Source organism: Acomys russatus, chromosome 13 (genome assembly GCF_903995435.1).
Source record: "Acomys russatus chromosome 13, mAcoRus1.1, whole genome shotgun sequence".
NCBI lineage: Eukaryota > Metazoa > Chordata > Mammalia > Rodentia > Muridae > Acomys > Acomys russatus.
The window spans coordinates 19,142,241-19,167,090 of record NC_067149.1 but is presented as its reverse complement, the minus strand read 5'-3'; the positions used below and the strand labels follow the sequence as shown (position 1 = coordinate 19,167,090).

Sequence of the window (24,850 nt, the reverse complement as noted above, 5' to 3'; positions counted from 1 at the left end):
TAGGATGTACATTGCAAAATAGAAAATGAATTCAAGAAGAGTACACAGGATCCAAGAAACAGTGGACCCAATCCAGAAGTATAATGCCAAGAAATCCCCAATGAACCATGTAGCAGGCCCAGAAAGCAGCCAGCTCAAGCTCTAACTGTGAGCCAGAGAGCTCACAGAAGATTTTTAAGGAGCAAGATGTATTTTCCACTCCAAAGATAATATTGAAAGAATGGGTTTTCTTGATGCATAGGGATAAAAATTAATGATTACAAACAACCCATTTTCTTTGTCAGCTCCTAAATCTTATTACCTTTATTTTCTTTGGCATGCTTACATGTTCCTCCTCCTTCTCCTCCTCCTCCTCCTTTTTCTCCTCCTCCTTTTTCTTCTCCTCCTCCTTCAATTCAGTATGCACTACTTCACATTTCATTTATCCAATTATAATACTGAAAAACGAAGTTATTGGTGTTTGAGATTTTATGCTTAAAGAGAGAGGATCTTAACTCAAATTGTAGGGTGGAATACATATCCTACAAATCCTAACAAGAAAAGAGTGAAGGTGTGAAGACAAAGATGGGAGAGTGGGTAAAGATGGATGCCCCCAGGTGACTCCCTGGAGAGACATTTAGGTGTAGAGCTGGCTGTCCAGGTTTTTCTGGGCATGCTTTTGGGTGTGGCACCCACTAAGGATGGAGGGAGCTGTGCTGAATGTGCTGGTGCAGACCCTGCAGAGGTCCCTGGTGGTCCTTTCAGGAGCTTTGGCGCTGGCATGGCCCCACAACATGGCCCATTGAGGCAAGAGGGCCTGGCTGTGGAACTTTGTATGAACCAGTTTTGGGATAATAGTCACCTAGGAAGGGGAGATAGAAACCTGTCAATTTCTACTTAGACCTGTCATCATACGGCCATTTCCCAAGGGAATCTGAGTTTGGAGCCATCAGCTGCCAGCATGTATCATGACTACAGCTTTGTCCTAAGGTGCAATGCATTGTGGGTGGCCACAGCAGCCAGCATAGCATGCTTGTGGGAAGCTGAGGGCTCTACTATTTTTCCTGTGCACCGTGGAATGTAAACAAGGACTGGCATCTGGTTGGCCAGTTCTATTTCCTTTCGTTCATCCTATTAGAACCCCTCTGCTTTTATCTTCACCTATCTGACCTTATGTTTGTCTAGGTCAAGGGCAAGGGTATTGATACGCCTACTGTCCTTGAGCTCAACACATAGCTTGAAGTCAGCCAACATGGGGCCATTACACAACAGGGATGGGCAAGTGCCCTCTACTGGGGCTTCTGTTTGGCTCTTGGAATGCTCACTAGAATGTCATTGCACACCTCCAAGATGGTCTCATTATTGGGAGCCCCAGACCATAATGAGCATTCTATGCCCCTGATAAAATATTAGGATATCTAGACAGCAACAGTGGGACACCAGCCTACTCAAGGCTTTTCTGAGAACAGGCCCTGGGTGGCCATGCTCAGCTTACTTGCTCACTCTCTGTCTCCACTGGAAAACATCAAAAAATCAGGGACCATGTCTGTCCTGCTCTCTATCCCCAGATCCTAGCCAGAGTTGATACCCAGGAACATTTGCTAGGCAAATGTCTGGCAGATGCTCTTTGAGGAAGAGACCTCCCTTCTATGGTAGGGTAGACTTTTCCTGGAAGTTGGTTCCTGCGTGACCCAGGACAATGGTATGTGTGCCCCCGTTGAAGATGTCAGGCTCTCCGTCACCTCCTTATGTACTTCTTGCCTTGGAGCAAATGACCTGGAGAAGGGTCCCACAGAGACCTGGGGTGTGTGGCTAGCTCCTCTCAACCCCTCTGAAGCTGCTATCAACTTCTGCCCTGGCCATGCCTGAAGGCTCTCTATTTGTCAGTCTGTTCTGCCTGTGTTATCACAGGGTGGCAAGTCTCAGAGAGCAGGGAGGCGATGCAGAGACAGAAATGGAGATCTGTTCCAACAAGAGCTGTTATTGGGGCATACAAACATGGGGAGACCACGTGGGCAGTGAGCATGGGGCACTGCTCCTCCCTTCACTGTTCCTCACTGATTGAGCCAGGGGTTAGAGTTTGATTTCCCTTCACTCCCAGACACTGGCAGAGATACAAGCATGACTCCAAGGTCAGGTCTCCCTTAAGATAGAGGGAAGCCTGGGCCATCTTTTGGAGACACTCTTGATATATTAGAACACAATTGCAAAAATTGTTAGTGCATTTTAAATACAAAAATCAAAACGTTAAATGGGATGTAGCATGACATCATTGCTTTTCACAAGACTGTTACAAGATTTACAAAGGTAACATGATTTTTTTTTTTTTTTTTTTTTTTTGGAGCATGTCAGGTAGCCTAGTAAAAAAGGACAACAATAACGTTTTCATTTAGAGTGATGTGTACATAGCATCATGTTGAGAGAAGAGTCCTTGGTGATTTTGAGGACCTGAGGGATGGCCCTATCATTCTCTCCTCTGTAGGCATGCTCAGGGAACTCGCAAGGAGGGTTTAGAGGTACATCAACAAATATGAGTCGGTGAAGCCAGTGATGTGCCAGAGTAACACCAACCTTAACAAAACCTTACCCTCAAAGTGTAGATAATAAGGTTTTGGAAATTTCGGAGATGCAGTTAAGGCTTTACCCGGAGGCAAACTAATAGCCTTAAAAGCATTTGCTAGACATCAAGAAACAAAGGAAATAACCTTTAAAACCAAGAAGACAAAACAGAAACAAATTTAGTTCAAAGAAATCAGGGATATGAAAATTATGAAGAGTTGAACAATCAAGAAGCAGCATTATGCCTGTGAGGAAACTGAGACTCAGATCAAGGTAAATTGCTGTCGGTTCCAGTGCTTTCTGGCTATCTTTTGTTTGCACAAGGAAGTTTGTTTGTGAGACTAGTGTCTGCAGTGGCAAAACAAATCTTGTGTTTTAGCAGTCAGGCTTGTAAAATATGACAAACTTCTCATGAGTTGCTTGTTTTTCTGTTCACCAGACCTAAAATCATGGGTCAGTAGCATGAAGGAAGGTAGTTTTCCTCATTTCTTTTAATTAACCTTTATACATCAGAGTGGCTGGCAAGAGTGGACAGGAAGTGCTGGGCTGGGGGCGGGAGGGCGGTGTCTCCTGGCTGAGGAGCTGCGAGTCTAGGGTCTTGGGGTTGGGTGGTGGCAGTCTGAGGAACCAGAATGAAGAAGCTGGAGTGCTGAGGAGCTTGGGGCCAAGGTGCTCAAGCACACTGAAAGACAAAAGCTTGAGAAGCTCTGAAAAGATAGCTGCCTGACTCACTAAAGGGCTGAAGGGCGGGGCTGAAATGCTCGGAGTGCTAAGGTACCTGGGGCCTAGGGACTGAGGCACAAGGAAGGTGTCGGTCCCAGGAACTGAGGAAAAGGCAGAGAGGCTAAGGTGGAGGAGCTGAAGAGCTGAGGTACTGAAGAACAGAGGGCTAAGAGTGGGCATGGGGTGGGAAACTGAGGGGCTGCACTATAAGGGGGCCGTACTGAGGGACGGGGTCGGTAAATGCAAGGGGCCTTCTGGGGGGGCACTGCTGAGAGTAAAGCGCTGAGGGGCTAGAGGGGCCGAGGGGGCGTGGTTGAGCCCCAAAGGACTGGAACTTGGAGTCTTAGATGGCCCTGTTGAGACTAAGATGCCAGGCAGAAGAGCTGAGGTACCCACAGCTGAGGGGGCGGGTCCGAGGTGCTTAGTGGGCGGAGCTGAAGGGCAAAGTGCTGAAGAAGCGTGCACAGAAAGTGAGGGGCTGCTGTGCCGAGGGGGCGTGGCTGAGGGGCAGAGAGGGCGGGACTGAGTGACTTGCTGGACAGAGCTGAGGCGCTGAAGGAAGCCGGGCTGAGGGACTAGAGGATAAGGGGGCGGGACCGAGGGATTTAGGGGATTGGGCGGAGGAGGCAAAGGGGCGGGGCTAAAGCAAAGAGTAACGTGCTGAGCAGAGGGACCCGCGCTGAGGGGGCGGGGTCCTGGGACCAGGGGCTCTGTGGGCGGGGCTGGGTCTAGGCCGAGGGGCTTAGGAGCTGTGGCTCTGAGTTGCTGAGGCTGTGGGGAACCCGGCTCGCGGGGTGGAGAGGCGGGCCCGGCAGGCGGCGCCCTCCCTCACAGGCGCCTCCCCGGTCTGCGTTCGTAGGGCTCCCGCTCCTTCTCGCGTCGCAGCCGGCACTTTGCAAACTCCTCGTCTGCCCGCGGCGGCCGCAGCTCCGCGCCCTGCCGACCCCTGCGCGTCGGTGGGGCAGCAGGCAGCAGGGTGGCGGCGGCGCGGGGGAGCGGGAGGCGCCGAGGCACTGGGCGTCCGCCGGCGGAGGCGGGAGCCGAGGCGGAGCCGCGCCAGCCCCGCGCCGCCGCGCCCCCCGGGCCGAGCCCCGCTGCCGCGCCGCGCCGTGCCGCGCCTCCGTGCCCGCCGCGCAGCCATGGCTGCGCCGCCGCCGCCCCGCTGCCCGCTCGCCTGAGGAGCAGCCATCCGCCGCGGGGACCATGGCGAGCGCCGCCGAGCCCCCCGGCACGGCGGACGAGTACCTGCAGGAGCTGACCCGGATCGTCGCGGCGCAGCAAGAGCTGCTGGCGCAAAGGCGGCGGCGCATCGAAGAGCTGGAGCGCCAAGTGGCGCGGCTGAGCCGCGAGAACGCCGGCCTGCTGGAGCGGCACCGGCGACACCTGGCCGCGTGCGCTCGGCGACCAGACCCGGGCCCTTCGCCTCTCGGGGCCATCCCAGAGCTCGGCAGCCGCCGCGACAAGTAAGTGCAGAGCGGCGGAGCGGGTGTGCGGGCAACGCGCGCGAACTTCTCAGGGGGCTGTGGAGTGAGTCCCTCGGCCGGGGCCGGAGCCTGGCGCACCCGGGACCTCCCGGAACTGCCATCCGGCCTGGCCTCGTCGCGCGCGGCTGTCGCGTGCAGCGCTCGCCCGCCCGGGGCCGCCGGGGCCACTCTTGCTTAGTGCTCTCCACACCGACCCTGCGCCGTCCAGCCCCGGGGCCTCGTCCTCCTCCCACAAGACACTAATTCCCCTGCCTCGACCCGAGATTACCCCAGCTATTTCAGACCAAGGATTAAGGAGCCGCCGAGGAGGCGCAGCCCCACCGCCCTGGCCCCTGGCGTCCCGGGAGCTCCAGCCTGCAGCAGCTTCGCCTCCTCTGGGTGCTGGTGCCAACCAAGCCTTGCTGGCTGTCTTCTGTGCCCTCCTGGGCGGGGCTGGGGGCTTAAGTGACGCTGGGGTGGAGTTGTCAGGTTTGCTGCTGTGAGCTTTCTGCCTATTCCTTCTGCGATTGCCTTTGGAACTGTCAGGGGTCGACTAGAAAAAGTGTTCAATGTGGTCAGTAGCTCTAGAACAAGCGACCTGAGAGGCTTTGAGCATGCAATGCTGGAGGAAGGAGTTACACTGATTCCAGATAGGGGATCCGTTTCCTTGGAGTGGGAATCCAGGCATTGGGGACCACATTTCCCCTGCCCCAGGTCCGACTGCATCCTGCTATGGACAAAGGACAGAAGGCCTGTACAGCCTGCTTGGGACACTAGTTGTAGGCATTTATGCTAGGGTTGTTCCACTCTTTGGAAGAGGAGAGTTGTGTTTGTAGGGTGGTGGTGGTTGGTGTCTGAAGAGCCAGGGTACGGCTGAATTCCTTGGCTTTTTAGGAGGCAGGATGGAGTGTTACAATCAACCTTTCTTTCTGTTCACTTGAGAGGCAGAGGATTTGTGGCTAGCTTCTAACTGCGGTCACTGATGCAGAGCCTCCCCTGCTGCTTGAGAAAACAGAGAGGGGGCTCTTAGTTCTGAGGCTTTTCACTAGTCCCTTCCACAGAGGTTATGGGTCAGCCTATGCTATATGCAAGGATGCAGAAGAAAAGTCTGGTCTGCCGAAATGAAGTCCCTTACAGCTTAGGGAGGTGGCACCAGAGCAGGGACACACACTCCTATTTTGATAGGGAACAGTGACACACGTTGGTCAACTGATGCCTCACATCACTATCCCGGGAGATACATATTTTTTTCTTTCAAAGTCACCCCTACTGAACAATCTGAGTATGTGTACAGGAGAACTCTGAAGGGGCAGAAGTTTCTCTCCCAGGCGTGGGGAATCTTCATTGTCCCTCCAGTCAGTGGTCTTGACTGAGGAGGTCAGAGGGCGCAAATGCTGAAATTTTATTTCATAAGCTTTCAGCCTTGAGACAGTCTGGCTTCGCTTTCCCCCTATGAGAGGCACAACTAAAGCCCGTGTCACCTTAAAAAAAGTATAGCGTCACCTTTAAGGAAAGCAAGTGGCAGCACAGTTTTTGCTCTATGGTCTAGGTCCAAGGCAGTTTGCAAACTTGAATGTGCACACTAGGAATCTGGACTTGTTTGCTTAATGTAGATTCTGACCCAGCAGGTCTGGGGCAGGCTGGAGAATCTACTCTTCTCCCAAGCTCTGGGACATTTTATGTTGCTGGCATGTAGACCTCATGATAAGGAGCTGTGAGGGACGAGGATAGGGAAAGGAACAGGAGGTTCCCTTCAAGACAGATCATACCAGCTCTGTTTTCCTGCCTGTAACCCATTTCCTAGCCCTTTAGGAAAAGGAACACCAATTCATTCCTCCCCTGGTAGGAGCCACCCAATATCCTCTAGATCTGTGAGATGGTATTTAACGCTTGTATGCTTAGGGCCCTGGGGCGTTAGGGGCTGCTTTTCCAAACATAGTTTGGCTGTGTGAGTAAAGTGACTGATGTGAAGGAGTGTGTGATGACTAATGCCCCCTCGAGAGCTTTTATTAAGTGCTGTTGCATACAGAACCATCAGAGATAATATTTGGAGAGACAAGAAGAACCACAGAAAAGAGGAGATAAATAATGCTACATAAGGAAAAGAATGTGGGTAGATGAACTTGGGACTCAGGCCCAGCTCTGCATATCCCAGCTGGTGACCATGGGGCAGGTCACAGCACCTTTCCTCATCTCAGCTTTTCTTAAATGCACGCGAAGCAGGAATCAGCTTAGCTGCCTCCCATTCTTTTTCCCTAAGATGAGAGAGAGAGAGAGAGAGAGAGAGAGAGAGAGAGAGAGAGAGAGAGAAAGACAGGAAATGGGTACCCTATAGGTACTTCATGCTGGCTAGATTTTTCCCATGTTTATCAGTTTCTCAATTCTTTGGATTAGCTGAGCCCAGACAGGAGGTGGGAACTTAAAAGGCTAGGGACAGGAGATGTGCAATGGGGGAATATGGAGCTGTGGGGAAGGGTTGCTGGAACGGACAACTGTTATTAAGCCGGAGTTTCCAGAGGTGACGGAGCAGTACAAGGCCACGGTTTGGGGGAAATGGAGCTGGAAGACTGGGCTCTACTTTTCCCTACTTTTGTGTGTGGATGATGTCATTCCCAGGCCTCCTTGTCTGTATATAGTGGCTCTTATAAGAGAGGGTCTGACAAGCACGCTGCCTGAGCAAGACCTGACTGACCTTTCCTAAGTAGCTGGTAGCCACTGCAGCCCCTGAGTTAGGAGCTCCCTGCTTAGTACGTAGAGGAGCTTCAGTGGTCCATTGCTTTTCGTGAGACAAGAGTCTCACCTCACCAGACACAAGATGCCTCAACGAGCTAGAAGCTTTCAATCCCAGCAACCCTTAAGTTCTTTCTCAGAGGGCTTTCTTGCATTCCCGACAGTTAGTGCCAAGAATCATCACTGGTTCTCAGCACTGGGGGAGCCGCTTAAAACAGGGAAGAATTTCAGTCATTCGTGAGGCGTTTGCTAGCTGGCAGTTATTTACTTCTGTTGTTACTGATGCTGATTTTTCCCCCTGACATCAGCACTCATATGCAACGTGCAGTCAGCTGCATTCTAGTGATTCATTTCTAGAACCACATTCTCCTCACTAGAGCTTGGGTACCTAGTAGGTGCTCAGAGGATATTGTTTGAATGGGTAAAGCCTGGGAGGGGAAGGGTTACTGGAATCATCATGTGGCAGGTACTGATAGATATACTGAACCAAGTTTAGGAGAGCATGACTGTATCCCGTAAGGGTTTGCTGCATGCTCACACTCCTGCCAGGCAGAGACAGTTGCTGCTCCCATTGTACAGATGTGACATGTAGGCTCAGAGTGGTCACATGCCTTGTTTAAGCTCTGGTTGTAAGCCAGTGTTGGATCTCATGCTGCTTGGCTCCTGATCCTCCTCACCTACTGCCTGCCTTTCACACTGTGGGATGATCAGACCACTTCTCAGGATTCTTTTTGGCTCCTGGCCAGTGCTTGTGGGCACGTAGCTTGTATGGATCCCTTCTGCCCTATGGGATCTTGTCACCAAGGCAGCGCTGGTTGTGGTTTGTATAAAGGGGAAAAGATGGGAGAAGGTGACCCGTTTTTAGCCTTTGATCTCCTCAGGTTTCTTGGCAGAAGTAAACACCAGCCTCAAGTGGCTGAGAGGCCCAGTGGAACGGCCTCTTCTGCCTTCTCATCTGCTCCAGCCCTCAAGGGCTGTCACATCACACATCACTTGGAGAGGACATTTTTCTGAAGCTCTGAATCGGTGACTCACTCTGGGGGTGGTTTTCAGTGGCATTCAGTGTCTGTTGACTTACCAAACAAAGTGCTCTTCCTGGCTTTATGGTGACATTAACCATGATGATGGTGCTTCATTTCAGGGGGCATGCTCAAGGGTGGCTGTGGAACAGGGGGCGGCAAGACAGAATTAGACTGTCCTAATTGGCAGCAGGCAGATGACACAGAGAATACTACTTTGGATGGTCCTGGCAAGGAGCCTTTGAGTTGTATTGTTCCTCAAAGTGGCTGGGAAGTACCAAAACTGAGGTGTAGGGACCAGGAAGCTGAGTGCTCGTGTGTGCAGATTCTCTTCTCCCTCTGAGCAAAGACTAGAAGCCTGGGAGAGGCTACAGGGGCCTTTTTCTCCTCAGCTATGACGGTGGCTGAGAAATGGGTGGCAGGAGTCGCTGTTTTATGTTTCTATTAAATAATATTCTTGTTCTCTCAGCTGAGATAAAGCCTGTATCCAGTGCTGGGAAGATGTCCCTCTGTCAGGAACAAGCTGCACCACACTTTGGGACACTTGTCCTAGTTGGACAAAATGTATTAAACTGTAAGGGATCAGGGTGAGCCATTCTTATTTTTCCAGCAGATGGTAGAGTCCGCAGAAAGATGAGGGAGCGTTTCTCTGAAGCTCTCTCCCAGCCGTCTGACAAGCTAAGCAAATTATTATTTTACAACCCAGAAAATAAATCAGGGACTGCTTCTTTATCTAGCTGGCGCTGAGAAAAACAGTGAGCGGTGCAGTATGTGAAACGCAGTTGAGAGCTGTGGATGCTTCCCATGTGAGTGTTCACACTGGATACAGGCCACTGTGCCTGCAGACACCTCAGCCCCCAGGGCTCTGCCATGGGGAGGGAAGTGTGAGCACTGGGACACAGAAGTCAGGCATTTGGGGACATCCGTATGTTCGGGCATCAGGATGGCTATCTGTCAGTTATTTTGTCTATGATGTTGTTTTGACAGCTGATCGGGTTGTTGGTGCTATCTTAATTTTTTAAATTTTTTATTTTTTATAGAAGAGCAACACTTGACTTAACTTGGGAAGTACACTGTTCTGTGCTTGTCAGGGTGTCAACAGGAATAATTACCACTAAGCAACCCGGAAACAAACATAGACAAACTGGGAATTTGTCAAGAACTGGAATCCAAGGTGAAATTGACCTATCTGAAAAGGGGGGAGGGCTACTGATGCAAACTTGAGACCATCTGAGTTCAGTGGGTCTCCTGCTTACAGCCCAGATCTCTGTAGACTGTAGACTTAAGTGTGACTGAGTGATGCAGATGGAATTCCTGTGTGCCAGGTCTTCTCTGTGGAGCTGATAACTTGGGGTTAGGCAGAGTGCGCTGGCCACTATTACCTATGGAAAGGACTTCTGTCTTCATTAATCAAGCATGGCAGCTTTGATATTGCAGTTCCCCCATCACCCCAACTGCCCTAGGCTTCTTCTAGAGGACCTTTAGGGCTTTCTTGTGACTAGTCCCTGGGCAGTTGGCCCTCCTCTAGCAGTGGATTGGAAGGCCCAGCCCTTACTGTAGCTGTTTTCCAGTGGCTCAAACTGTCTAAGTCTCAGCCTCTCCGAGCCAGTCTTAGGACAGATGAGAGTAGCCACTTCTGTAAGGGACCAGATGTAGGAGCTGCCTGTGGTGGTGTCTGCCACCGAGGACTCGATAGATGGTAGCTTTAGAGCAGGGCACCGAAATTGCCTTTGAGGATTGTTTAGCTCCAGTATTTTCACACATATAGAAGAGAAGAAAGAATCACGCAGAGCAGAACACTGCTTCCCCTTCCTTCCCTCTGGGTTCTGCAATTAAAGTTTTTCAATATTTGCTTTATTGCATACCTCTGTACCCTTGAGGGTGCTTAGAAGCACATGGATGGGAGTGAACATTTATGAAGTGCCTACTGTGTCCCAAGGATGGGGCTCGGTGAAACAGACATGTGATTGCCATGTCCTCTCTTCACCCTGTTCCTAGGCCGCAGAGGTAGGCAGGATTCTTGTTCTCTGTTAGGGCAGTTTCCCTACTGCCTCCAGGTGGAAACATGAGCAGGAATAGAGCTTGCCTTGCTGTAGGAGGGGGGCCAAGCAGTGTACATGCCCAGAGCATCCAAAATAAGTGCTCACCTGTGGCCATCAACATAGGCTTCCTACAGGAAGTGTCATTTGAGCTATGGCCTTAGGAGCAAGAGAGGAAGAAGAGAAGCATGCATCTACTATCTGTCTACTACTTTTTTTTTTTTTGCATACTTAGTACAACAGAGTTTGATTCATACTCTTTGTGAGACATACTGTCTTTATCTGGTTAGCCTTTAGTTACAGACTTTTTGCATATTTTAAAGTGTCAGAGACTTAATATTATTAAAGCCAAATGAGTTCCCTAACCCGTCCCCCCAGAGCAGAACTCTCTAGAATGTTCTGCTTCCCTCTTTTCACAACCCACCATATGCTTACATCTCTGATTAACCTTTCTGTGGTCTTCTTTTCACCCAGTGCTAACCTTGAGGGGCCTCAGAGGCTATCTGGGAGGTGTCTTTGCATATTTTGTTTGATTTTTTTCACCCATAAGCTGGCTTCCTTGTCCTCCATGACACCTACAATGAACCCAAGGGCTGGGCTAAGGATTTAGCAGATGCCACTGTACTTGGATTTTGCCAACATTGTTTAATGGATGATCCAGTGGGGATGCAGGGAGTACCAGCTTAAATAATGAGAGCAAAGGCATTCTTAGAGCCCACACCACTGTATGGCTGCAGTTCCTTACTCAAAAATGGGATGATACAGGGCTGGGCAGATGGTTAATAGTTAAGCACATTTGTTGCTCTTATAGAGGACCTGAGTTTAGTTCCCAGCATCCACCTAGGCAGGGTCATAACTGTGTGTAACTTTAGCTCCAAGGAATTCAGTGAGGGATACCTGCACCCACGTGAACGCATACTGACAGATACACATACCTACTCATAAAATAAATCTTTTTAAAGACTGGAATGTTCAATCACTATTCACTATTATGATTGGCTGTTTATATTGTCAACACTTGCTACAACTCTATGGTACAAATGAGGAAATAATACAGGGAGGCAAAGGTGGTGGAGGGGGTGGCAGTTTGAGGGGGAATCAGCCAAGCACGTCAAATGAGAGGTATCATCTTTTAGGGACCACTTTGAATGTTAGTCCATTAGGTTTAAAAGGTAATCCATATAATAGTAACCAAAAGAGAGATAAACTGGCTATACCAGCCAGGAATGCTGGTGAACATCTTTAATCCCAGCATTCAAGAGGCAGAGGCAGGCAGATTTCTGTGAGTTCGAGGCCAGCCTACTCAACAAAATGTGTTCCACTCCAGCCAGAGCTACACAGTGAGGCCTTGTTAAAAAAAAAAAATACTCAAATAGCAAAACAAAATATTAAAATTTGAGAAAAAGACTGCTACTGTAAATAAGGAAATTCTAAGAAGGTTGGTCCCTCAACAAGACATAACCATAACAAACAAACATGCACAAGACAACAGAACCTCAAGACAGACAAAGCAAAAACTGACAGAAATAAAGGAGATACAAATAATTCAAGAGCCAGGCAGTGGTGGCTCAAGCGTCTAATCCCAGCACTCGGGAGGCAGAGGCAGGTGGATCTCTGTGAGTTCGAGGCCAGCCTGGTCTACAAAGTGAGTCCAGGACAGCCAAGGCTACACGGAGAAACCTTGTCTTGAAAAACCAACCAACAACCGAACAACCAAACAAAAACAAAAACAAAACAAAACAAAAAACAGCCCAAATAATTCAAGAATAATAGGCAAGAACATCAATATTTGGCTTTCGACAGTGAATAGAACCAGACACAAAACACGTACTTCATCCTTACCTGGAGAGAATGGGTGCAGAGGCAGGAACTGGTCAAGGATGTTGGCAGTGAGACCCAGACTCTGGGGCAGAAGCTGAAAAACATGGATGCAGATCTATGACCAACTGTGTGGGTACCAGGGAACTAGCCCAGAAACTCTGTGAGATCAAGTTGTCTTTATGTTCCTAAATGGGGCCCTGTCCCCAGCTTCCCAGCTTCTCTCTCTCTCTCTCTCTGTCCCTCCTCCTCTCTTCTCTCTCTCCTTCCCCCTCCTCCCTCTCTTCTCTCTCTCTCCCGCCCCCTTTCTGTTGTGCATGTGTGTATAGGTGTATGTGTTTGTGTGCATGCATGTGTATGCAAGCAGGGGTCAATGTTGCATGTCTTCATCAATCCCTTCTGTACCTTATTTTTGGGGACAGAATGGACTGGGTCTCTCACTGACGCTGGTGCTCACTATTTCAGCTATGTTGGCTAACCAATAATCCCCTGAGGTGTTCCTGTTTTTTACCTCTCCAGTCTTGGGACCTGTTTCTGATTTTTTTAAAAACATGGGTTCTATGGGTCTGAACTCAGGTCCTCATGAGTGCATGTCAGGCACTTTACTGACTGTCCTACCTCTCCAGACCCTCGCTAGACTTTAATGAATAATTAGCAAATGAAAGAGTCAATAATTCAATGACTCAACCAGCCAGCCATCCACTGTTAACTAAGTTAAACTTATTTACTAAATTAAAATTTAGGCCCTAAGCCCAAACACTGTTTTATTTTACCTCAAGACTTTTGAGTCCACATCTGGGCAAGGCCTGGGTAAGCTATTCTTTGCTGTACCATCAAGGGAAGTTGCTCTGTAGTATTTAATTGGAGATGAGCTTGTCTGGAGGATAACTAAATGCCTTAACTCACATGCCTGGAAGCTGTGGAAGGGTCTAGAAAACTGGGTTCAGCTGGAACCACTGACTGGAGTGTTCATATGAGGCGTCTCCACCATGGTAGACTCTGGGGAGTCAGTCTAGGCAGAGAATGCTCTGAAAGGCCTTGGAGGAAGATGTGCCACTCCTTTGGGCATAACTCTTGAAAGTCCCGGAAGGCCACCTCTGCTAGTGCTGTCAGTCAACCAGGTGGTAAGGCCAGCATAGATTCTTGGGCATGGCACTTGGCCCTGTCCTAGTTAGGGTTACTATTGCTATGCTGAAACACCATGACCAAAAGCAACATGGAGACGAAAGATTTCCCTTGGCTGACATTTGTACATCGCTGTTCATCACTGAAAGAAGTCAGGTCAGGAACTAAATCAGGGCAGGAACCTGGAGGCAGAAACTGATGCGGAAGCCATGTAGGGGTTCTGCTTAACTGGCTTGCTCCTCAAGGCTTGCTTCCTCCCTTATTATAGAATCCAGGAACATCAACCTAAGTTTTGCACCAGTCACAGTGGGCTGCACCCTCCCCATCCTAATTAAGAAAATGCCCTATAGGCTTGCCTACGTCCCCTTCTGGAGGTATTTCCCTAATTGAAGTCGCCCCTCTCAGATGACTATACCTTGAGCCAAGTTAACGTTAACGTGAAACTAGCCAGCACAGCCCCTCTTTCTCTGTGTCTTTAGTTTCCCACAGTAGGTTTGTTTAGACCACACACTCTGTCACTCCCTCTTCTCCAAGTTTAGTGATGGTTCCACTGTGGCTTACTCTCAGGTAGGACTGAGCTCTAGCCTCTCTGTGCGTGTATCCCTGCTCTGTTGTAGGGGTTTTTCCATGCAGGGCCATGGTGTTAGCTAGCTTTCTGTTACTGTGGCTCACTGTTTTTCTGAGGTTTCGGCCCACAGTTGTTTGGCCCTATTGCTTTTGGGGTTGTGGTGAGGTAAAGCATGTGATCGAGGAAGCTGTGACACGTGCCATGTGCCAGGACGGCTGGCAAGCTAAGTAGAGAGGAAGAGACTAGAGTCCTTCAGTGTCCTCCATGGGCACTCTCAATGGCCTAGCAATCGCTCACTAGGCCTCACCTCTGAAAACCTTCCTCATGGGCTGGGAGCAAAGCTCTTACCACATGGCCTCTGTGGGCGTTGCAGATGGAGGATATAACGGTCACTCAGAAGTTGGTCTGAAGAGGCTAGTGCCCACTGGGCTGAGGGTACTTACCATGTTTGGAATCTGACCCTTGCCCTGGATGAGGACTGGCTAGGGCAGGCAGGATCCTCTACCCAGTCACTCTGAGAGTGCTTACCCATCTCATCTTCATTTCCCACACTCAGAGCTGTATTTTTAACTCCTGCCATATGGTGAAGCAGCCAAAACACCCAGGAGGGAGTCTGGGGAAAATCATATTCATGGATGCAGTGTTGATAACGTCAGCCACGAGGGTCCCTGTTTTCATTCCTGCCTCTTCCCTCCTGTTACCTCATTGTGAGCAGTGCCATCCTGCTGAGCTGTCACCCAGCTAGGGACACAGGGAACATCTTCAAGACCTCTGGCCAAGTGGTAGGCCCCATGTTGGAAGAATGGCCACACGTGATAGTAGGTCCCTGAGCTTTTAGGGACATGCTGTGGAGTGTTCTGAGTTGTGGCCTTCTGAGATGTAAACAGGCAGCAGGCTGTGTCCTCCTCCCATTTATCTTCCCCCTCCCACTTTCTCTCTCCCTCCTTTTGTCTCTTTATATCTGCCTTGGATAGTGCTGTGTCTTCTACTGTGTCTTCTGAAAGGTCTTGTGTTGCAAACCTAATTCCTAAGGTCATATATGATAATAGTGCTTGAAGCTGTAGCCTTTGGGAGGTAGTTGGGATTAGATGAGGTCTTGAGGGTGGGGCCCCATGGTGGCTTTAGAGGCTCTGTAAGAAGTAGAGGAGACTCGAGATAGAGAGCTGCTCTGTTTCCCAAGTAGTAGCCTCTGACGTGTCATAATGCAGCACTGGCCTCACTAGCTTCTCGCTATTATTATCTTGTACATGCCAGCTTCCAGAACATGATCCCAATGAACCTTTATTCTTTCTAAAGCAATTCAGTTTCCGGCTTCCTGATAGCAACTGAAGAGGGACCAAGTCAGCTCCAGACACATATATTTGCTCACGTTTTCTGTTACTCACAAACATGCACCAGGCAGAGTGGCCGAGCATTGGTTGTATTTGTTCTGTGCTTTCCCACATGCCCACCACTATCACTTCTCTCAGACGTGCACCCTTTTGTGTTTCACACAGTTCTCTCTGTCTAGAAAGCTCATCCCACACCCCTGTTCCTGCCTTTTGAACCATTTTTGAAGGACAAGGTCCTTATCTTAGCCTCTTTTCTGTTTTTCACATATTGGAATAAGTCTCCTCTTTGTATGTATCCAGTTTCCACTTGAAGCACTGGGTTCTCCTGGCAGCTTCCCAGCTTATTCCTGTTTGCCTGCCTCTTCTCTCTCCCAGGGTGGGGACCAGTCACACCCTAGTCACCTTTCAGTGCCTACTCCCAACCGCTTGTGTTTACTGCAACGTATTTCAAATATGTTATGATTGCTTTGTGTGCAAGACCAAGGGTTTCCAAAGTGGTTCATGCATGCCCCTGGTGTGACTATGTTGTTGAAGAACAGGATAAAACCAGACTGGGACTTTTGTTTCTGTGCATCATTTAGTCTCACTCCACAGCTTGTTTTGGCTGGGCTCCTCAGTGGTAAGTATCATGTCAGAGAAGTCACATCTTTTTTATTTTTTAAATCTATTTTTATTTTGTATTTAATTAATTTACTCATATTATAACTCAGCTGTTATCCCATCACTTGTATCCTCCCGTTCTTCCCTCCCTTCCTCCTGCTTTCACCCTATTCCCCTCCCCTGGGTCTATGACCGAGGGGGACCTCTTCCCCCATCATATGGTCACAGCCTATCAGGTCTCATCTTGGTAGCCTGCTTATTCTTTCTCTGAGTGCTACTAGGCCTCCCCACCAAGGGGAAGTGGTCAAATATGGGGCACCAGAGTTCATGTCTGACTCAGTCCCCGCTCTCCATACAATTGTGGAGACTGTCCTGTCCATTGGCTAGATCTGAGTAGGGGTTCGATGTTCACTGCTTGTACTGACCTTGGTTGGTGCAGTCGTTTGAGCAACCCCCCTCTGGGCCTAGCTCCACCTATCATGATGTTCTTCTTGTAGGTTTCTAGGATCCAAGAAGTCATATCTTCATGTCTCTTATAAATACATGAATTCATTTATTCACTGTCTCCTAAAATTTTCTTCTGTTTGGGGAATCTCATAAAAAAATTCTATGGTTTGAGCAAGCAATGGTGGTGTATGCCTTTAATCCCAGTACTCTGGAGGCAGAAGCTGGCAGATACTTGTGAGTTCTAGGTCAGCCTGGTCTACGTAGTAAGTTCCAGGGTACATAGTTAGATCCTGTCTCTAAAACAAGATCAAAAACAAAAACAAAAGGGAAAAGATGAAAAAGACTACAACTGTTACGGTCTTGCATTCTACCTCCAGCACTACAAAACGCTGCTGATAACAACAACGAAAACAACAACAACAATAACAACAACGTCTCCAACCTCCATCACAGCTCAGTTTTAGCTGCTTCCATCTTCTTTGCCAGCTGCTTTTCTGGCTTGACGGTGCCATCAGGAGATGGACTCAAGCACACATTGAGTACTGCCTCTGTTGACTAAGTAGTTTTATCTGCACAGTCTTATAGATGAGAATATGGAGACCCAAAAAAGTGAAGCCTCCCTCCTGCCTGGGCTGGGTATGGTACTGGTTTGTGTAACTCCCAACCTAGTGCTGTTTGTCTTTTTGCCATGTCTGGGGCCCACTGTACACCTGTGGTCAAGCCCTTGGACTCTGCCTTGTAGCTGGGTGAGAGATGGCTTCTATTTCTGTGATTTCTTCAGAGGATAGTTCTGCTATCAATGGTCTCGTGGTTGTTCCCAGTAGACCCTCTAGTCACTTGAACCCCTGTGTGGGAGAGGTCAAGAGTATGTCTGGAAGAGTTCAGTGAGAGGCTGACTCGAGGCACAGGGGGTGGGGGTGGGGGTGGGGGTGGGGCTGGGGCTGGTTCACCACCCACTTCCCAGATTTTCAATTTACCACATGCGAACAACTCCATTTTCTTCCACTGGAGACCAGGGAGATAGAAAAGCACTTGTCCCTTCATCATGATGACAAGTTGTTATGAAATGCAGTTTCTTTGATCCCTGTCCTAAGCTGGTTTTCAGGTTGGACTTAGCCCTTTCTGGCTGTTTTAATAACCCTGTAGTCTGTGTGGCTTCTGAACCACAGTTTTTGCTTTCTTGAGGTCTAGAAGGCAGTTTAAGGCACTGACAGATTGGGAATCTGGTGGCCCTGCTCTCTGGTTCACAGACGGCAATGTCCCACTGTCCTCACATGGCAGCAGGGGCAAGGGAGGTCTCTGGTATTTTTTGTTTTTTGTTTTTGATAAGACCACCAACTCTGTTTGTGGGTGGTCTGCTTTCCTGACCTTATCACCAACCATAGACCCCATTCTTAATTCCATCACATAGCAAGTTAGGACTTCAGCACATGAGTTTTGGGGTAGGCAAATACTTAGACCATGGCAAGGCTCAACCTAATTGTCAGTTATGTAGATAGGAGTGGCCAGACCTTCCTGCCCCTCGGCCCTGCTACATGGTGAGGAAGCAAGTGCTTCTCTGAGCCTGTCACCTGTGGGGACTGGGGAAGGAGCTTGCTGGAACAACTACCCTGGCTGCAGAGGCAAGTGGATGTGGAGAAAGATAGCCCCAGGGTCTCAGCTCACACCTCTGTACTGCCCTTTGGGGACTCAGTCTGCTTGGCCTGTGTGATATTTGTGTGTTCAGGTGTGGCATCTTATGCCTAAGTGCATAGCTTTTCTCCCTGAATAGTTCTCTGCCGGAACTTGACTGACATCCATCACTTCCTCTCCCACATGGAGGCTGGGGCTGTTGGCTCTGCTGGTTCCTCACAACCTGTTTCGATCTCCAGAGTCTCCTGGTTTAAGAAGCACATCCCTGTCAGGATCTGGACCTTAGAAGCCTGCAAACTCAGCCTACCTGGCCACTTAGTTGGCTGATTTCTGCGCTGTGCCTTTGAAAGGTCAGGGCTTAGGTAGTTTCATGTGTGATTGGTCCTCGGAGATTTCCCAGTTTTGAGACCTCAGGGATGTCTCAGGCTCAGGTTCTCATTCCACTTGGAGGTGAAGGGCTGTGATGTAGAAATTGAACACTGTCACTTCTCGGACCCTAATTTGCCAAGTATGGTTTGGGTTGAAACCGAATTGCTGAGGTGGGTGGGTGGGTGTTCAGAGAGCTGTGGCTGGAGGCTGGCTCCATCCTGCAGAGTCTAGGAAATGCTTCCTCATTTGGAACATGGTGACTCCTCGGCAGGCAGAGCCTGTGGTGAGCTATGTATGGAGAGGAGACAGAGAGATATGAATAAAATTAGAGGCTGAGATGGAGAAAGCTGGAGAGACAGAGGAGAGGTAGAGAAGGCAAGATAGAGAGACCCAAAGAAACAGGGAGGGAAACAAGGATAGAAAACAGAGGAGAGACAAAGATCTTAGATGGAGAGAAAGACGGAAAAGCAAAGAAACAGACAGAAGGAGGTAGCCTGGGAGACAGGCTCCGTAGAGGCAGAGGCTGACAGGCACCAGGCACTGTGTCTGGGTTCACCCTCCTTCCTGCCGTCCTCCCTCCCTTCCTTCCCCCATGCTGAATTCGTCATTAATGCATTCATGTATTCCTTCACCTAACAAGCCCTCTCAGAGCACCTCCAAGTGCCAGCCTTCTTGCAGGGGGAGGCTTCATCCGTCCTCAGGGTGCCAGGCTGGTGGGGCAGGAAGGAGGTGGGTGAATGGGGAGGGGGTGCCAGGCACATGTCAGAAAATGCCACACGTTTAAAGGTGATGCTTGTGCTGATTGGCTTTGACACTGGTGAGAATCTGTACAAGAATGAGTGAGCCTGGGGTGGAACGGAGGACATGGACCTGCTTTTCCTGTGTGCCTCACACCTACCGTTTGCCCTGCTACCTGCGTGTGCCCATTCTGCCCCTGTGTGGGTTATTCTGAAGCCTAAAGCTTTCTGTAGGCAGGGGTGGACCTGCTGCCACTTGGATTTGAAAACCAATTTGTGTTTCAAAAGAGGAAGTGTGACAGTCAGTGAAGTGTCAGGCAGTGAGCCTGAACCTGAGACTGGGGGGTGGGGTGGGGTGGGAAAGGCAGAATGTGGCTGTCTTTACTTACTTGCTGGGGCCTGGGCAGCTTGGACATACAGGAAAGCATGTTTCCAGCTGGCCTTGCAAAGGTCCCCCTGCATGGGCCCTGCTGCAGGCCTACTCGGAAGCAGAGCTTTGGGGCTATTTATATCCACTCCAGCAAATCTTTTGATCTTGATGATCCCAGGCAAAGCTTCTGTGATGCTGGCTTTTGCATGCTGTCCTCCCAGACTGACGTGAGAAGGGAGAAAACACGATCCCAAGAGTGGCAAGGTTAGGCGGCCTCCTGCCCACACCTCAGCTTGGGACCTGAGAGTCTGGCCAGCCAGCTCACACCCAGCCCTGTGTGACACTATCTTCTCAATGTTTCTCTGTTCCTAGGGCAGGGGATGCTATCCAAAACTGACATTACTATGTCTTAGGTATCTTTATTTATTTATTTATTTTACTCAGAGTAAGATTGTTTTCGTTTTAAAAATTGTGGAACCGAGAAAAATGCTCAGTGAGTAAAAGCACTTTCCCCTTATGCCTGACAACCCAAGTTTGAATCACCAGAACCCATGTAAAAGCCAGACTCGTACATAGCTCAGATGTCTAATCCCAGTGGTCCTATGGGGTTGCAGAGACAAGAGACTTCTCAGATGCTTGTGGGCCAGTTAGCCTGCATACACAGCATAAAAACAACAAAGAGACCAAGGTGGAAACTGGGGGCTGACACCTGAGGTTGTCATGTGTGTAGTGGCACACATATGCTTGTCTGCATTCATATACACACACATGCACACACCCAGAAATTGCGTCAAATCTATACTGGACAAAATTTATAAAATTTTTACTATCTTTAGCTGTGCGGCTCGGTGGTACTGAGCATGCTCACATTGTACAGCTCTCAGGATAACCAAGTTCTAGAGCTTGCCTGTCTTCCCAAATGGAAACCCTACACCTCCTGCTCTTGGCTCTCACCCGTGCTACTCGGTGACTACTCTAGGGATGACGTGTAAGTGGGATTCTCAGCTTGTCCTCAGCTACTGGCTTATTCCACTGAGTAGCACAGCCTCAAGCTCTGTTCCACTGTTACCATTCTTCTAGAAATGGAGTAAAATCCACGACATACCTCCACTAGAACTTGCTTCCCCAAGGTCAGGGACTCTTGGAGCTCCCACCTCACTGCTGTTGGGCATGCTGCAGCTGTGCAGGCAAGTAAAGACCCTCCTCTGAAGCCAGGCTTTCAGTGCTCAGGGTGGGTACCAGAGTGGGAGTGTGTTGGGGGAGGTATATGCCAGGTGTATCAGATGTCACTCATCCCCACGTAACATAGGCATTGCTATCTGGATGAGGAGTTTGAATGAGGAAACTAAGGCAGAGGAATGGTGGATAAAGATAAGGGTGGGCTCAGGGCAGCCACTCGGTTGGTCAGTGAATGGGTAGTTAGCCTGAGAGGCTTGTCACTCTCTCCCTCACTTCTTTCTTCAATAGGGAACTAATTATGACTTTTAAACCACATTGCCTTGGAATAGGTGCAAAAATAGAATGAGATCAATGGAACTGTCACCCAGCTTCTCAATCACCAGAACTTTACTTTCTCACTTTATTTATTCCCTCTGCTCTTAGCATGTTCTCCCATCTTGGGGCTTTCCATGTGGTTGTAGCTATTCCCAGGCCTTTCCTAGTCCCGTCTCTCACCACTGTCCCCGTCTCATCCCTATTTTCCTCCTTAGCACCAGTCTCTGAGCAGCATATGGATTTGTTTGCTTATTAGCTGTCTCTCAGGGGATGTGTGTCATTGGAGGACAGTTTTGTCTGTCTTGCTTACTCCCGTCTTCTTGGCAGGTGATATAGTAGGCCTTTGGAGCAGCCATTCATTGAGTGACTGCTTGCATGCTGCTGGTATTCTCTCACTTCGTTTCTGGTTCTGCAAGACCTCACACTGCATCCAAGGAGCTGAGGGATACCTTGGCCTGGTCTTGACTTGTACAAGGGGAAGCCTAGCTTGGTAGCCTTTTACCCTAACATGCATGGCCCCACACTCTGGATGGATAGTGATGAAGTCGCCACTGCTGCCATTGTCAGCTGGGCTTTGCTGGGTCTCTGACTACTCCTAATGCAGGGTTCTTTGTGCTGGGTGGTGGCAGCTATGTTGACACTATGGTCCCAGCTGCAGTTTTCAGGTGTCTCCCCCCAACTACAGCAAATGATAATTTCACTCAATCGTTCCTCTTTCCTCTAACCCCTAGTGCAGAGGATCGAGCTAATCACACTGGTTGGTGCCAGGACATTCATCGTTGCTGTCCAGCCAAGACCTCTTCATCCCTGTGTGGCCATTTATTTCCCATCACCATGTATATCTGCTCTACCCCCTGATGTCTAAGCTTTCTTTTCTGCTGGACACTGTCCTTGTTCCTTGTGTTCTCATTCCACGAGTACTGCCATTTGTATTTTGGTTTCCCATGAGCTAGATCCCCTTTATTCACTGTTGTTTCAATTGGCTGCTGTCTGGCTGCACCCTTGGCTTGATGAAGGCTTCACTCAGGCCTGGAGTTCTTACCCTTACCCCAGGTGCAAATGATCTATGCTGGGTAGAAGTTCAGTGCTAGGCCACAGGCAGAACATTTCTTGCAAGCCTACTCTCTGGCCCCTGTGGGATTAGACCTGGTCAGACTTTCTTGTGAGTCCCTTCTGTTATCTACACTTGAATGGTGCTCCTCAGTTCATAGGGAACCCTTCCCCAAGGCTTTTCCTATTTCCTGCTTGTGCTGTGTGCTCAGGAGTGTTAGGTTCATTTCTGACCTGGCTCTGCATCCAGCATTTGTTTTTCTACATGATCAGAATCCTAGGGAACCCTAGTATGCTACCTGACTCTACCATCCTGTACCCCAGGGATGGAAGCCTAGGCTACCTTTATTATGAGTTGTGTTCAGTGTGGCATCTTCCTGTATGGTGCCACAGGCAACAGTGTGTGGATGCCCTTGGGGCTCTGAGGGTACAGCATCTGGTCACCACTGGACCACAGATCACATGAAGTCGATCATCTTCTTGAAAAGCATTACCAGGTGATGCTTTTGCCCATGTCCACATATGGCAGTGTTACCCCTCCCTTCACTCATTCAAAAGCAAAGACATGGCTCTTCTGGCTCTCAGATTTTCTGCAAGTGCCTGTTACTCCAGTTTATCTCTTGCCCTTCATCCCTGGTCCCCCTAGGGACTGTTCTTTCTAGCCCCAGGTGATAGCTTACCTTCCTGCTCTCCCACCTTTGTGTGTGGACTGTACCTCTGCCTCACCTATAGCTCGCAGTCAGTGACTAAGCCCAGATGTTTCCACTGGGAAGCCTTACTAGATATGGTTTGTCCAATGTATCAGATTATCCTCCTAAGGCTTCTGGAGACATTCATGTCTATAAAATAAGCAACAAAATGGCCTGGAGAGCCCTGTCTAGGTCTTTCTGCAAGGGAAACCTTATCCTCTATGCTTTCTACTTGGCTATGTAGTCCTCCTACAGGAGGCAGTATGAGAGGAAGTCATCCAAAGGGCCCTGCAGATTGATACCAATGCCCAGATGGGAAAAGGCCTGGGAGTCACACAGACAGCTGGCATCTCTATCTCTGTAACAGTGACTTCTAGCCTAGGCCATGCTGGGGAAGCCCAGGTGTGGGCTTCAGTCCTCGCCTGGCTCTTTGTAGGTCTTTCCTTCTCTGCAGCCTCAGTTTCCTCACTTGTGAAATGGGCTGATGACCTGCCTTTCAGGAGTCCAGAGTGTCAAGAGGGCTTGTCCCGCAATTCCTCAGCAAGGGCCCAGTTCCCTGCCTTTGTTGCAGTGTCTGGTGACCCTTCCCCATCCCAGGGTGGTTAGGCTGGGGGTGGCACTGATTGGACAGTATGAGCTCTATCATTAAACTGGAGTATATGTGTCCCCACAACTCAGTGTGTGTGTCCTCTGTACTTCACAGAGGCTTTCTATGCCTCAGTTTACTTATTTGCAAAGAGGGGACAACGGGATTCCTTCTCAAGCTTGTTGAAAGTGAAGACCTCCCAAGATGCTGAGTACAGAGACTCTGGGATTTAGTGTGGTCAGTAATTGGCTGTCCTTATTGTTGTATCCACCAGCATTACTATTGTTTACTCATGTGACTCCAGGCACCTGAGGAAGTGAGCCTAAGACATGGAGGCCCATTGCTCTTTGTGCCCAGCACACCAAGGGGCGGGCCTGGTTGAGGTCCTGGTTGAGCCACAGGAAGGAAGTCTTGTTCTTGACACCTAAGTAGATGCATGAAGTGGCTTCATGCAGTATCAAGAACTGTGGCTCTCTCCAACATGTAAAACTTATGAAATTTGCTAAAGGCAAAACTATCCAGAGAGTCTGTAAATCCATAAAGCCCAAGGTAATTGGTTTTTATGCTGGGTCTGGATGCCCTGCCTGAGAGATAGTACACAGGGTCATGCTTAACAAGGCTTGTAGCACAGAGTGCCAAAGATTACAGAGGGAACTGAGCTGTGAATTCCAGGGGTTTGTTATTCCAGAGGATGTATCTGGAATAATGGAGTGAGATTCGTAGGATATGAGGTCATCTTCTCTGCCCTACAATTCCAGGGGCAGATGCATGAATACCGATCACTGTAGTCCAGCCAAGAGCAAGGCAGTGGGAGCAAATGGCAGAGGACTAAGTTCTGACAGGGGACCTGGGAGCGTTTTGTCTGAGATGGGACTTGAAAGAAAGTGGGTTCATTGAGAAGCTTTTGGGAATTATAAGAAGGCTTGTTATGGAAATAGGTGACACTGGAGCATGGCAGTCTTCAATAGAGGTCCCTCAGCCCTGTGTCCAAAGCTCTAGAGCTTGGGATGGCTCTGTAGGGTGGTCCCTATTCTAGATGAGAGGGCTAGCCTGTGTCCTTCTGGATTAGACACTGAACAAGGGTGTCCCTGTGGAGGAAACCTTGATCTTGGCCTATGGTAGCTCCTTCAGAGGCCTAGCTGAGTCTCCCAAGCTGGGCCCTGTTCCCTTAGCTGCAACGAAGGTGGCTGCTTCTTATCTAGTTCATGCTGCCTCATTTGCAGGGCTTTGGGCTTGAGGTCAAGGTCAGCCTCTGGGCCATGGGGTCTGCATGTCTCTGTATTCTCAGCCCATGTTCAATGCCAGGCACAGAATAGAGATCTGATCTGGAGTCAGGGAAGAGTCAAGGGTGAACCTTGACCTTGGATGCAGGTACTAGATCTTGTGCAATTCTCATTTACAGGGATGTACTCTTTGGCTGCCTTACCTGGATACACCCACTCTGAGTAAAATCAGTCCTTCAGGGAAAAGCAGGAAGTCCTTCCTCTTACTGCACAGAAATCAACAAGGAAGCTCATTGGTA

General features: G+C 49.3%; 1 protein-coding gene across 1 annotated transcript in view; it reads left to right on the top strand.

Annotated features, from left to right (window-relative positions):
* Window positions 1-4,434: 4,434 nt before the first annotated feature.
* Window positions 4,435-24,850, top strand: part of Iqsec1 (IQ motif and Sec7 domain ArfGEF 1) — a 330,930-nt gene continuing 310,514 nt past the window's right edge. The window contains 1 exon segment of the mRNA XM_051154905.1: window positions 4,435-4,724. Coding sequence (XP_051010862.1) covers window positions 4,465-4,724 — 260 coding nt within the window. The 5' untranslated portion in view covers window positions 4,435-4,464.